General features: G+C 32.3%; 1 protein-coding gene across 6 annotated transcripts; it reads right to left on the bottom strand.

Moving 5' to 3' along the window:
• Positions 1-225: 225 nt before the first annotated feature.
• Positions 226-9,762, bottom strand: LOC133187280 (uncharacterized protein C2orf50-like). Of its 6 annotated transcripts, XM_061322639.1 has the most exons (5): positions 5,407-5,429; positions 5,100-5,217; positions 2,867-3,028; positions 2,378-2,417; positions 226-1,276 (listed from the first exon to the last, which is right to left on the bottom strand). In XM_061322639.1, exons 2-5 carry the CDS (start codon positions 5,147-5,149, stop codon positions 1,085-1,087), a joined length of 444 nt encoding a protein of 147 aa, XP_061178623.1. In that variant the 5' UTR covers positions 5,150-5,217; positions 5,407-5,429; the 3' UTR covers positions 226-1,084. The 6 variants fall into 6 exon arrangements, with proteins under 6 accessions (XP_061178623.1, XP_061178624.1, XP_061178622.1 ...); XM_061322640.1 differs by lacking the exons at positions 5,100-5,217; positions 5,407-5,429 and adding an exon at positions 9,475-9,762; XM_061322638.1 differs by lacking the exon at positions 5,100-5,217 and having other exon boundaries at positions 5,407-5,664.
• Positions 9,763-14,339: the final 4,577 nt, after the last annotated feature.

Raw genomic sequence — 14,339 nt, 5'->3', positions numbered from 1 at the left:
CATAATATTATCAGATATCAGTGTTCGAGATACTGAAGTTGAACTGTAAATATAGTTTGCTTTGCCTATTCAAATTTCATACTTATTATGCCAATTAATTTAATTTAATCAATATTTTATTATGCAAAGTCAAATCACATAAATGGATTGAACATCAGGCATAGCCTATATAAGTCCTCTCCAAGAAGGTCCCTGGCTTATTATGTGAATAAATGAAACATGTCAGACCAAGAATAACATTTATTTCAAAGATAATTATATTTCATACAAAAAAAAAATTTAATATAAACACTTTGCACACTAACCATATAAGTTAATTCCTTAACCAGAAAACATCTTTTCACCATACTAACAATCAGATCAAATAAAACCCCACAGAACTGTTAATGTTTCTGAGGGGTGAGTCCCACAGATGGGGGGGGGGGGGTTAACTATTGGCACAAACGTTTGCAGGATTATATATTAGCAGAGACGGAACACGGAGTGGGTGCCTGATTAAGTATAGATATAAAGTATAGATATAAAGGCAGTGACAGTAGAAGAGGTGTATACAGTTTGTATATGTTACATAGATCAGCAGTATGGTATTGTCAACAACTACACAAATTTTATCCTTAAGTTGGCTTAGTGGTATGCACTTCAGAGATGCCATTGTGTTTATCAATGTGAAAAATTGATTTGAATTTAACAAGAAAATAATGCTTACATATTTACAATTCTCACAAGAGGTAGTCTTTACTCATTCATTCATATTCCAATCAATCAGTTACCCAGTGTATTTAGAAACATGCTGTGTATAGGCTTATGATTAAAGGGAAAGTACAATGATACAAACACACATAACAGTCCAAATACAGGCCTTGGACTATGATTTATAAAAAGGAGGTTAATTAGGGTTATGTTCCCCCTAACACAACTTGTATATTGCTTCTTGTACATAAAAAGCAGTTTAAATAATGTAAAGTAAGCAAGTATAAAATGTTAATAAATTACAATTAACTATCTTAATTATCACAGATTCACAGTATTTAAGTATAATTCAGCAGTTTATAGTAAATAGTAGGCTATTTTTTAATATCCAGCATCAATAACAGACCATCTCACTCCCCAACTTCCGTTTCCGTTGGCCACCAAAAAACTGGTGCTCGAGTTTCTGCATTTTGACCCCTAACTCGGTCTTCACCTTATTTCCATAGTTACCGGAGTTGGTATTAGGGACTGCATTGGAGAACACGGTGACGTTTTCTGGGAGCTCCTCTCGTGGTTTAGGATTTCCCTAAAATATATAGATAAATAAATAAATAAAAGGCGATTTTATTCTTTAACATTTTCACCCGAAAAAGTCAATTTATAAACTGCTTAACGGTTTTAATATACATATTTCAAAGATTTTTTTTTCCTTTTGTCTCCAATGTGTGATTTAAATTCACATAAAACAAGTTGGCAATCTGTTTTAATCCGATATTACTGAAATCAAATACAAGTCTTTTATTTAAACACAATTATAATGTTAATACAATGCACGTAAAAATAAGTTAATTAACTGTTTGGATTAATTATTGGTAGAATTCTTGGCATGAATAGTTACAACTGCTAGTACTTCAAGTCTTTAAATTTTCCACCAGCTGTACAAACCAAACAAAGCGCCATATCATCCCAAACATTTAGATTGAACCAAAATGAACCCAAATAATGATTTAACCAAATGAACCCAAATCAATGATCGAAGCAGTGTCCGGCATATTATTAGTATAATTAAAGTTTGAAATGATACGTTTTTGTTTCCCATAAGTTTTATTTTGACAAAATTAAAAAAAAAAGCATCTTGGTTAAACTTTATAATTAGTATTTAGCTTTATCATCTTTCAAGAGGACATGCAGTCAAGATTATGAAGTCAGCTGATTCAGTTTTAGCTGCAGAACTCACAGGCACTTGTTTCGTATACGGGGCACCCCTACTTATTTTTACCGTGGTAAAAATAAGTAGGGGTGCCCCGTATACGAAACAAGTGCCTGTGGCAGAACTGTAGAAAAACGCGGTAGTCCATCTCAAAACTGAAGACATGCGAGGGTCACACTTCTTCAGTTTAATGTAGTTTACTTTTAAGTTTATTCTTGTCATAATTACGATGAAACGATGATCTGCTATTGTTCGAGTTCAGTGATTAAGGCGTTCATCACACCAATACACATTCATTATATCTAACACCGTATACGTAACACACTTATCATTATTTACCAAAGAAAAACCAGCCTTGTTGCTCTGTAATAAAGAGTTCCATTAACAAGAAATAGAGCAAATTTCTGATACCGATGAAATAATTTGTTTTGCATAGTAACATCCCCCTCCCGTAATTAAGTTATATGTGTCAGTTACCTTGGAATCGAACTCTGTCAGGAAGCCCCAGTTTTCTTCCCTGTAAAGGAAAAATGAACAATTAATTTTACGTCACATAGGAATTATGTTATATTATTTACATCGTCGCAAACCGCGGCCAAAATGCACGATACTCTTCCATTCTGTAGGAGAGAGCTATATGCGGACTCCGAACCGTGGCTTGAGACGATGTATTATTTATTATTTATAACTTTTCAATTTCTATTGAATAATTAAACTGTACATGCATAAGAGTGTAACAAAAATTGACATTGTGTAACTCATTTTTCAAGATAAGAAAATGAACGAGACAATATATTAAATGCCACTCTTTAACTCCCACAAGTTCTATAATATTGTAAGTTTGTGAAGTTTGGTAGAAAAGTTCGAAGAGAGTTATAATCGATTTATAAAATAAAGTGTAGGAATTCAGTACAAAATCGTTATATAAAAATGTTCCTTTTCATGGATTTGATGATTTATTTTTACCAGTTTTTAAGGCACATGCCCTCTTTGCCGACGCTCTGTTTCCAGATCCGGTCCTGGGTGACGGTGTCACAGTTGGAGTAATCTCCCTCTTTGAACTGTTTCTCGGTCGTCTGCGTGGTCTGTTGGCGCCTTTCTGGAGGTATACATTTCTCGTGGTACTGGCTGGTGAAACCATTCGGAAAAAAGCAAAGAATGTGATAATTTTTTGATACAGATTTCCACAGCATGATTTAATTAGCTTTTGAGGAAAGCAACTATACAGAAATAAGGATAATTTCAAATTAGAAATAACGGACGACTCTCGGGTCACAAAGAATATCGTGCAGTTAACCTGAACTTCCTGATTGCCGTATAAATCAAACTACACAAAACAATTTGTGCAGAAAAAATGGTTTGTGGTTGATCTTCAACTTCCAGGTATCCCTTTGAATTCTAAAATTAGATCTTTGCCTCGGAAGTTGATTGATTGAATTGCTATAAAACCGTGACCGTATTAGTTATAGTCATCCTAAAATGTCAAAACTGTAACGAGATCCAACTTTTACTTGTGACTCCTGATTGTAACTATGGCGACGTTTCTGTTACGTCAAAATAAGCCATTAGCCATGGTACATTTTAAAATGATTTATTCATCCTTGTTTTTTTTTTTCTTTTAACCAGCAAGCTGGATTGCTATACATACTTTTTGATCTAAGAATAAAATAAAAGAATTTGTGGTAGGCCTAAAACTTGGATAAAAAGCTGTCGCAAAAGACAAAACTATGACGTCACAAAGGATTGGTTCCATAATGAAATATTTTCCCGTACTTGACGGTGACAAATAAATTCACCACGTCATAGATGAAAAACTTCATTTTGACATTTCTTGATATCTTTTTCAAAATCTTATCCCGATATACATATTTATTTTATTTTCTTTACACTTAAGTTATTGTAATTGCATAAATGTGAGAAAAAACTCTATTTTTTAAGGTCCTTTCCTACATATTTTAAAGAATAATAAAGACATTTTAAAATCTTATTTTTATATATAAATGACTTTTTTCCTTAAATAAAGTCGGGATTGGCATTTTCGTTATAAAATTTGATTTTGAATTTACATTTGGAAAGTAAGACATCTATAGGCACCCTATGATCACTACATCTCTGATGTTCCCTAAATGTGTAAAATATTTGGTCCTTAATTCAGATACAAACACGCGGCCCTAAAGCATAACCTATAATTAATCATAAACCTACGGAAGCCTATTAAGGACCTATCAAAAATATTTTGAATTCGATATAACGAATTGCCAAATATGTTTAAACGAATTTAATTCGTTTTAACAAATTCTTGAATTCGTTATAATCAATTAACATTTGTATAACAAATTTGTTAAAGTAGAGTTTTTAAGGTCAAGATAGGTGCTAGATCCATTATGATATCATAATAACCCCCGCCCACCCCCGTACTTTACGGCTGTAATTGAATTTTGTGGAAAATGAAACATTTTTTATGCATTCAATTCGAAATTAATATGTATACTCATATTAAATCTTTAGTTTTGTTTTACAGAGTCCAAGAACATACAAATTAATTGTCGGTTTCTGAGAGACTGTAGGCAATGTGGATAAACGATTATCTGATATGCAAAAACTCGTATTTTTCTTTTTTTTTCATTCAAAATTAATCATGTTTTTAAATTGTGCTTACCAAACACATTCTATTTAATTAGATTGTGGCTATACTGTAAAGCATTCATCTCTCAAATTTGAGATACCTGTAGGCACCTTTCATTTACTAAATCTTGACTTTAACAAGTTTTAAAATTTGTTATATAGAATTATATTTGAAATTACAATTTTCATAATTTAGTGAAATTGTTCAATTCGTTTCTACGGATTTATTAAATCTATTATTTATTGATAGGTCCTATACAGACATCCATATATCCATTCTACAGCATCTAGAAGGTATAACATTAATCCCAAACCAAATCTACAAACTTTACACCGAGATATAAAAAAATACAACCACCAAATGTAAAATCCAAAGTTTGAAAAAAAAATATCCATTATTAACAAACACACACCTTGTGATATGCTTTCGCATTTTACAACAAACCTTCTCCGGCTCCAAAGAAAAATGCAAATGATCAACAGCTGATTGATATCAGGTGGTTTTTCTTTACACTTTCTTATTAAATATTCCATTTTCTACTCTCCTCCACCACTCATCAAAAACCATTGTTACCTTTTTATTCGGTAATTTTCAGTGTCTGGCGGCGATCCGTTTTTAGACATTATAGCAATTTTTATATCTATCTGAGTTTTAGATTCCTAAGATTTTATGATGCTAGAAACTTCACAAACTGAAATAAAGCCAAACAAAAATTAAAGATTTCGATGGTGATAAACCAAAGAGGCTTGTGCCAAAAGGTTCTGAAATGCAATGTATTTTAATACGGTTCTTTTACAGATTTCAGTCCCTCAAACATTTCTTAGACCTGAATGCTGCGTAACGTTACAGTTCGATTTAACTATTTCAACCCCGTATATACCTTGGCTTTGTTCTGCTGTAATATGAGAACATTATTCCTCCAAACTGACCACTCATCTTGTTAAATAATCCCTGAGTTCTGCGACAATACAGAATCTTTCACAGAAAAAAGGTCCACACACGTGTTCTTTTTTGAGCTAGATATCTATAATCCAGTAATAACTATTGTAAGACTAATACTTCCCGATTTAGGAGTCATTGACTGTCATTTGTCACCGCTTAGCTACCGATCTGTTTATTATTGCCCTATATTGGCTCACTATATTGTGATTACTCTCGGTATTTATTGACACAGGCGACACCAACTGTGTCTATACTATCCGTGTCTATCAGGAATTGTTCTGGAAGTTTGTCTGTAGCGATCTACCTCGGCTGGGGGGTTTATTTAATATTTTTGATTAAGAAATAATCTAAGAGAAAAGGTATTGGTTGATATATAGTTTTATTCTGATATTATTGAATTGGCTATGTCTTAGTTTGATCGGAGGGACTCCATCGTGCGTTTTATGTTATATGGCACGTGTTTCTAGTAAACCTATTATCTTACATGTGTACAATAAAATAAAAACAGACGAAAACAGAGTTTTTATTATCCTGTAAATTCCCTCAAAATAATGCCAAAAAAAAACCCGGCCCTGTCTACAATAAAACTAAACTAATGTCGGATAAATTTCATGGTATAACGATTTCTCCTGACACCTGCCAACACAGGTATAGACAGATCGATAACACAGGTAGATCAAGTCGTGTGAAACTGTTTACACTGATTTTTAAATGTTCAATTGTTCTGTGCAATAAAAAAGTAATAGAAGAAGCTCCATGCAGTTTTAACTGAATTTCAATAACAATGCATTGCAGTGTATATTTTTAAATTCTAAATTCAATTTAAATTAGATTTAATTTAGTTTAAAACTGTAGGCTATCATTCATCCATAAATTTTGTTTTAAGATATGTAATTTATTATATGAATGATCGAATAATTCCCAGTTCTCTGATTGGCTAAGATCCAACATTCTATAAGTCATACTAAGTTATGATCACTTGCACGCGATCTTCCAGGTAAACATAAGTATTTATTTTTTTCTACATTGGTCCAAAAATAGATCGGGGACTTGCAGATTGATACAATTTGTTATGATAAATCATTTCATTAGCACCCGACCTTCCAGCTGAACATAACAATTTTAGGGGTCTACATTGGACCAAAAATAGATAAGAACTTATAAATTGATACAATTGATTTTTGAAAGTTATTTCATCTGCAACCGATTTTCAGGTGAAAATTTTTTGTTTTACGTCACACCAGAAATAGGTGACGAAATTCCAAATTTGTTTATTGTATCTTGCTTTCTCACCGAGTTCGACTAGGGCTTCAACAAATGTATAAACAATCAAGAAAAATGGCAAGTTGTGCTTATCAATATATTTATTTATATTTATTATAATTGTTTTTATATTTATCATTTAAGATGGAATCATATACTAAAACAATTTTTTTAGTCAATACAATAATTTAGCCATGCTCGAAGTACAGTATTCACCTAGCCATTCGGGCTCGGTGAATATTGTACTCCTCAGGTGGCTAAATTATCGTATTGACTCCCAAAACGGCAATTATTGTTGTATAATATAATAGTTTTGCAGTTAAAATAAAATTTTACAATGTTCTCTGATAAATTGAAATCGAAATTGATAAATTATAACAAATATGTATCACTCCTCTCAATAATAATAATGAACACTATAAAGAGATAAAAAATACACATGTGATTTGAATTAAAACAAAAATGAAAAGATACCTTTTTACGTAAGAAAATGGCATATCCTATTTAAATATGATACATGGATATTCCTCGCCTGCTATCCCCCCAAAAATGTTAAATTTGTAAAAGCATGTCCTAACAGAGGGTTATGAGGGCCTTTTTGCTTTTGCTTTAGTTAGCAGAGAAAGGTGGAGAATAGTCGCATCCTGGCCATTATTTAGGGGAATCAGACACGTAATGTAAAGCAAACAACATTGTTTAGATTGAGTTAACTTTATAAATCATATAATAAAACTTTATAAATTTATAAAGAAACCTGGTTGAAAAGAACTCTTTTTTTCATTTTATTAACACTAATATCGAAATGAAGAGAAAAGAAAAACAAACAAATGAATAAATTACAAAACTTCAAACACTTCTCTCTCTCTCTCTCTCTCTCTCTCTCTCTCTCTCTCTATCTGATGGAGAGAGAGGGGAGCTATTAGCTGATTAAGAAATATTTGGCTTCAAAAAGACCAGAGGCAATACAGAAAAAAAAACCCTTTTTAATTTTGTTAGATTGCAAAGCCCATATAAAAGCAGTGTACCGTCCGCTTTACGATCGATCCAAACCTCAACGGAATTAACATGGGGATTTATGTCCCCACGGGAGATCGCACATGTCTGGCGAGTTCAGGACAAAATCCTGTACCTCCAAAGGTTAACAATTAATTGTTTTCACAAACACAAATAAGAAATTAATGAATTGATTTTTTATGAAAAAGAAATTTAACATGCAAAAACTTGTACAGACAAATCCATAATATAAGGTAGTCAGTTCATGCCGATTTATTGCATACTTACAGTTTGTGTGTTATTCAAATATTGTTTTTTAAATCTTTGTCAAAGTTTTTCTTTTTTGAAAAACTGCTACCGTCATTTATTACAAGAATAAGAAGGACAAGAATAAAGAAGCGACTATTGACTTATACTCCTCACCATCTCCAGAATGCACGCAATCACGAAATAAACCCAATTTTATAGATCCCTTTCAAAAAGATTTGCCTTTTGTGATCTTGAGATTAATGAGGTAATATCGATCTAAAGAGGTAAAACTGTATATAAGTAAACGACAATTGATTTTATTTCAGAGAAGCTCTCAAGTCGTCCCTTTTTTGTATCTAACTCCAAAAGACGACGGCTTACATTGATTTCTGCCCCACTTCACGTGAACAACACAGGATTCCAAAATCATTCCAAAGGATTTTTGGGTGGAAAAATATTTTGCCAAATATTCACAAAAAAACTATAGAAGAAATAATTTTAAATGATGTCATGTTTAACGTCGTGTTCAAGTTTTTACTTAAATATGATAAATGGTTTACCTAATTAATGTATTCATGTATGCGCATGCTGCATTTAATATTCAAATAATTAAAAGTCTAACCGTTTTAAATCGATCATTTGACTTTTCACGACTTTTCCTGTCACAGTTATTAAATATTAATTAATCGATTGATTAAAGGCGCGACATGAAAGGAATGGTGACATTTATATATAAAAAAGCAGCGTATTGCTATAACACAGAATTTATTTATAAAGCCTACTTCAGTTATTCAGATCTACTTGACTACGAGGAAAACATGTTCAATCTACCAGTAATAAGAAATTAATGCTTTAAAAGCTTTATTTCTTGATCTTTCAAAATGTAAAGATATGATTAAACTTCCTATAGAAGCCACCTTTTACTGACTGGAATGCCTAAATTGACAGCGATGTTGACTAAACGGGTTCTTTAAGACATTTTTTCTGTTTACTTTCCACCGGTTAAATACTTCGAGCCTCTTTAGTTAGACAATGTTTCCATTATTCAATGCTTAATAAAGTTAATTTATTTAAGGAATGGAATATTCAACCTCAAATAGAAGAAAGTAATAAATTGAAGATATAAGTTTACGGAGTCCGGATTTAAAATTCTACAAAAACCCTATATCAAATGGAACTGCTTGTGATAAAAGTAAATACATGTACTGCATTCGAGTTTTAAAAAGGAAATAGAATAAACTATGGAATAGAATAACAATCAAAGAGGAAAATCAAAGAATGAATATAATCGTAGATCACTAGTTACTACAATAAGCAACGTTAATGATGATTTGATTGCGTTTCGACAAATAGCTACATATTCATCTAGAATTCATCAAAATTATTATACAACACAAACACTTCTACTGTGCTAAAATGTAATCTTTATACAAAGTAATGGACCCACAAATATTTTTAAATCTATATCAAGGTTCAATTTTGAAATGTTTTTTTTTCTCACCTTTTTCGAGTTGCCAGCATATAACTTCCCACACCAGAAGACATTTTTGTTGATTTTCTTAACTGTCCAAGAATACGTGAAAGAATTTAACAAGTGCCTATAAATCTCCAAATTTCCGTAAACGAACTTTGTCTCCAACGTACGTTTTTCGTTGTCCACTACATAATTAAGTGTCCCCTGACACAGTTTGAACAGGTCCGTTCGTATTTAGGGCTTTAGAAAGAACCAAAGTTTTAAATGAGGTTCCTTTAATCCGCCTACTGTGTATTAACAACCGCCAGGCTTAACAGGCAGGTCGCGTATTGATTATATATCAGCTTTCAACGTGTTTGATAACAGCCATAGAATATAAGAAACATTTACAGGGACGTCTTATAATGAAACAGTATCGGTTCGTTCAGTTCGGCGCCCATCCATAGATAGTTGTCATAGGGGTCAATTTTTGTCTTGATGAAGTCAGATCGGGGAACAAAAGGACAATTTAAATCAATATATATATATATATATATATATATATATATATATATATATATATATATATATATATATATATATATATATATATATATATATATATATATATGATCGCCCGGTCTTAATCAGTAAACAGAACTTGTTTAGCTTTGTGTAAATTTTTGAATAAGATTGGAATTCGAAAATCGTCATGAACAATGGCATGATGTGGATGCAGGGTAATTGGTATATGACCATTGTACAGTATAGTTAAAATACTAAAAGATGCCTAATTCAACATTAAACGTTTAGACTTTATCAAAGTAAACTTATCTATACATTTTGCTACTTATTCTGTGTATTTCAATATCAGCAATCATCGCCTTCGTCAAGTTGGGCTCAAAATGTATTTGCACAAGAAAATATTAAAATCACAAAATACATGTATATATTCTGATTCGAAGGCCAGTTAAAAGATCGAAAAAAAAACACCTCCTCCAGTTTTATTCTAATTTTTTTTAAATATCGATGCATTAAATGGAGTGAATTCATGAAAAATGGAGAGCACCTTAACATAAAGCTTGTGATTTTAATTAACATTATTCACGTGATTTTAAAATCCAGATATTTGACTAGTTTAGAACAAAAGTAAAGCCAAATACATGTGATTACAAACGCCAAGCCATCCCAAGAAATCCTTTACGATCTAGCTTTGGGTGATTGCAATAAGAAGTGCTACCGGTCTTATAAAGTATAGGCTTTCCCCTCTAAAACCCCCCTCCCCCATGGAAAACTGGCTCTAGACTAGGATCTGTACTCATATATGAGGGAGAAGGGGGCGACATATTGATACAAGTTTCCTTTCTTCGAAATAGCGACCAGTTCTATTTAAACATACAAAGTATGAAAAATGAAAATTTAAATCTCATTTTACTCAATAACCGTCCATAAAAAGTATTTTTTTGTTTAGAATTAAAATTTTATTCTTTTCATCTTGTTAAACTGACTTCTGAAAAAAAGTTAGTACAATGTAATCAGTGGACAAATTTTAACTTTTTCCATAGAAACAAAAAGGAATTTATTTTTTTTTAAATGGATTTTTTTCTTCAGTCGCATTTCAAACTACATGTACATAAATGTCTCTCCAAAATCCTGGTTGTCATGAAACTAAAAATGGGTCATTTATATTTCTAAAAATTTAAACTTTGCAAAACTTTAGAGAGTATTTGCTCTCTGCTTTCAAATCCAACATTACATTGCTAGGGTCGAGGGGACAAACTCATGCTTCCGCATGCAAAAGCAGTGTTTTTTTGTATTTTTGTGTTTATGGATTTGGGTTTTTTTTCTTTGAAGAACTACACGATTTTAATACATGTACTCACTAAATGGCATGTGCATGGAATCCATCAATAACAAAAATTTGAGAATTTTTTTTGCACACTCTTTGTCAAAAGGATGGATCCATAGATGAAATACTGAGCCATTAGAGGGCAAACAAATTGACATATCACTGAAAGTATCCCGATATAATTTTAAAATTTGTGAGCAAATAGGTATCGCTGCACAGAGAGAGGGTGTTGAAACACCGAGTCTTTTTTTTAAGTAATTTATTTACAATTTCCTATGATTTAAAATTTTGGGATGAGACCCATGCAGTGATTTGAACTCTTTATTTTAAGATTTCATACTAAATTCAAAAATTCTTGAGTAGAAAACATTCATATTTTTATTAAAAAATCAGTTGACTTTCATAGAGACTTTTTGCCAAACTAATTGTCAATGATTTAAGCATTGATTAAAGAGGGGAAATCCTACTCTGAGAAAGAAAAAGGGGGAAATTTGGCTCTAGTGTGAGATTTCCCCTCGGGGGGAAGTCCTACTCTAGGGTACAGATTCCGGCCGGGGGAGGGGGCTGGCTATGGGGGAAATCCTTCTCTACAACACCGGTATTAACGCTAATCACCGATATTCCCCTAAAAGTGATTCGATACAATTGATGGAAGCTTTGAGAGGCGGATCTAGAAGATCTACAAGAAAACAAACCTTAATTTTCTTTGAATGTTATTTATGGAATTCGTTTCCTTTGATATGATCCATTAGTTTGCTGCCAATCCTCGGCTGACTCCGCTACGCTCCATACAATCCTTGGATGTGATTGGTGCATGAAGGAATATGCATCAAATCAATACTTTCCTCCGCCAGAAATGCCTTTTAACTCATTTCATGTTTCGCACTGCATAAAGTTCACCAAAAGAGTATATTCTTTCTTGTCTATTTCTTTCTTGTATATCTCCCAGTTGATTCGATACGCAAGAGCATGCTCCACGTACGAACAATTTCTAAAACGAGACAAGCTATTGACAAACAAGTTGATGAAACAAGGATATCAACAATCTCGTTTAAAGTCATTATTTCGCAAGTTCTTTGGTCGATACAATGACTTTGTCAACAAATACAATCTATTATTAAGTCGAATACTGACAGAAATTTTTCTTACTAATTGTTCGGCCATATTATTTAAACACTGAATTTTTTCACACTAATCAAGTACCTGAGTACTAAAGCAGTATGAATTCATTCCTCCTAAAATAAAAAAAAAAAATGTTTCATTGCATAATACACGAAACAGTGAAGATTACAAGATTCCAATCAGCAGATTAGAACTATACAAAAAATCTTTTGTACCCAACACTATTTAAAAATGGAACTCACTGAAATTAGAAGTCAGAGAAGCAACTCTCTCCATACATTCAAGAAAAATTTCACCGAAATAATTACTAAACCCCCAAAATATTTTTCGTTTGGTAAACGTACTATCAATATTATACACACCAAATTATACAACTGTTTACTAAATTATGATCTTTACAGACAAAATATTATTGATTCTCCAAATTGTATTTGTGGTCAGGTTGAGGATGTTTATCATTTTTCTTTGTTTGTAAGAGATATATAAAAGCAAAAAACAATTTTTTGCAAACTCTTAGACTGGAAGATCCTAACGAAGTTGGAAAGGATATAGTAACGCTAGTGCGTGTGTGTGTGTGGTGGGGGAAGGGGGGAGGGGGGGGGTGAGTGGGTACGTAACAAAAGTTATGCAAATAACAATTCATATCAGGATCGATATGCTCTATTGCGGTACCCTTGATTCTATTTTTTTTCCTTTGTTCATTATTTACTCGTTATTTCAATTGCATATTAATTTTTATTTAGTATTCTTTGTTATTATTCAGCATATAAGATAATGAAATCATTTCCCCATCCCCCATCCATGTGACCCCTCGGGAAAAAAAACGTTGATAGGATTCTTATTGTTCTCCAAGAATGAAGTTCCTAGTTTTAATTTCAAATATGTTAAAATTTTGGATCCTTTCCTCAAAGCTGCTGACAGGGGTAATATAAGGATAAGCGTTAATTGCACTTTGATTGAATTCAGCCTAAAACTACACCGGATAAATTTTCCCAAGGTAATGGTGGAGGAGTTCGAAATTTCAAATCAATTCAATGTTGTCTAATAGGATCATATATACTATTATATTGAAATATCGGTTATATAACAGCGGAAGGGGCTACTACTTCGAAAGCAACATAAATCTCTGTGTATAAAGAGTTATCTATCTTTGTGAATTTATTGTCTCTCTTCACAAGGTCCACCCCTCCCTTTTTTCCGAAATAAAATTTAAAATAAAGAGTTCACAATTAATTTAGACTGCTAGACAGTCGGGGATGAAAACGCAGTCCCATCCAACTTCGTCGGCGCAGGTAAGTACACGATGCATGTGTTTTGTAGAATTTAATCTGCTTAGCAGCATAATATGTAACATAAAGACAAAAAGGTGTACCTTTAACTTACATTGTTAGACCACCTGCGTCATATGATATCTATGACATTTTTATCGATAGTTAGGATTTAAAGTTTTTTGACAATCAATGTTAGGACTTTAGGTTAGGACTTTAGGTTTTTTGACAATCAAAGTTAGGACTTTAGGTTAGGACTTTAAGTTTTTTGACAATCAAAGAGATGACACAATTCTCACCTCTTGATCGTAGAACATATTTCCGTTGTTTTTCGCGGTTGAGCCAGACCACAAAGTTACGAATTTAAATGTATTTTGCCAAAATTACGAAATTTGATTAAAAAATTAATTGAACAACAGTTAGACAGTTTTGGTATGACTTGAGTTTAAGCACATCACTGCCCTTAAGGTCAAGCTATCAGTGAAATTTTCATTTCAATGAATCCATCTGAAAACTATATACAAGATTAGCACTGTATAATGTATCAAGAAAGGGGTAATCTATCGATTTCACTAGTCCCAGAATGGTTATTACACACATCTTTCACGTCTATTTATGAGATACTTTTAAGCATATTTGGTGGCCATGTTAATAATTTAAGTAGATGTGATATT

This window comes from Saccostrea echinata, unplaced genomic scaffold, assembly GCF_033153115.1.
Source record: "Saccostrea echinata isolate AGI-Se365-2 ecotype Australia unplaced genomic scaffold, CSIRO_AGI_Sech_v1 ptg000014l, whole genome shotgun sequence".
Classification (NCBI taxonomy): Eukaryota; Metazoa; Mollusca; class Bivalvia; order Ostreida; family Ostreidae; genus Saccostrea; species Saccostrea echinata.
Note: the sequence above shows the minus strand (reverse complement) of the source record. Positions and strands in the feature narration are given on the sequence as shown.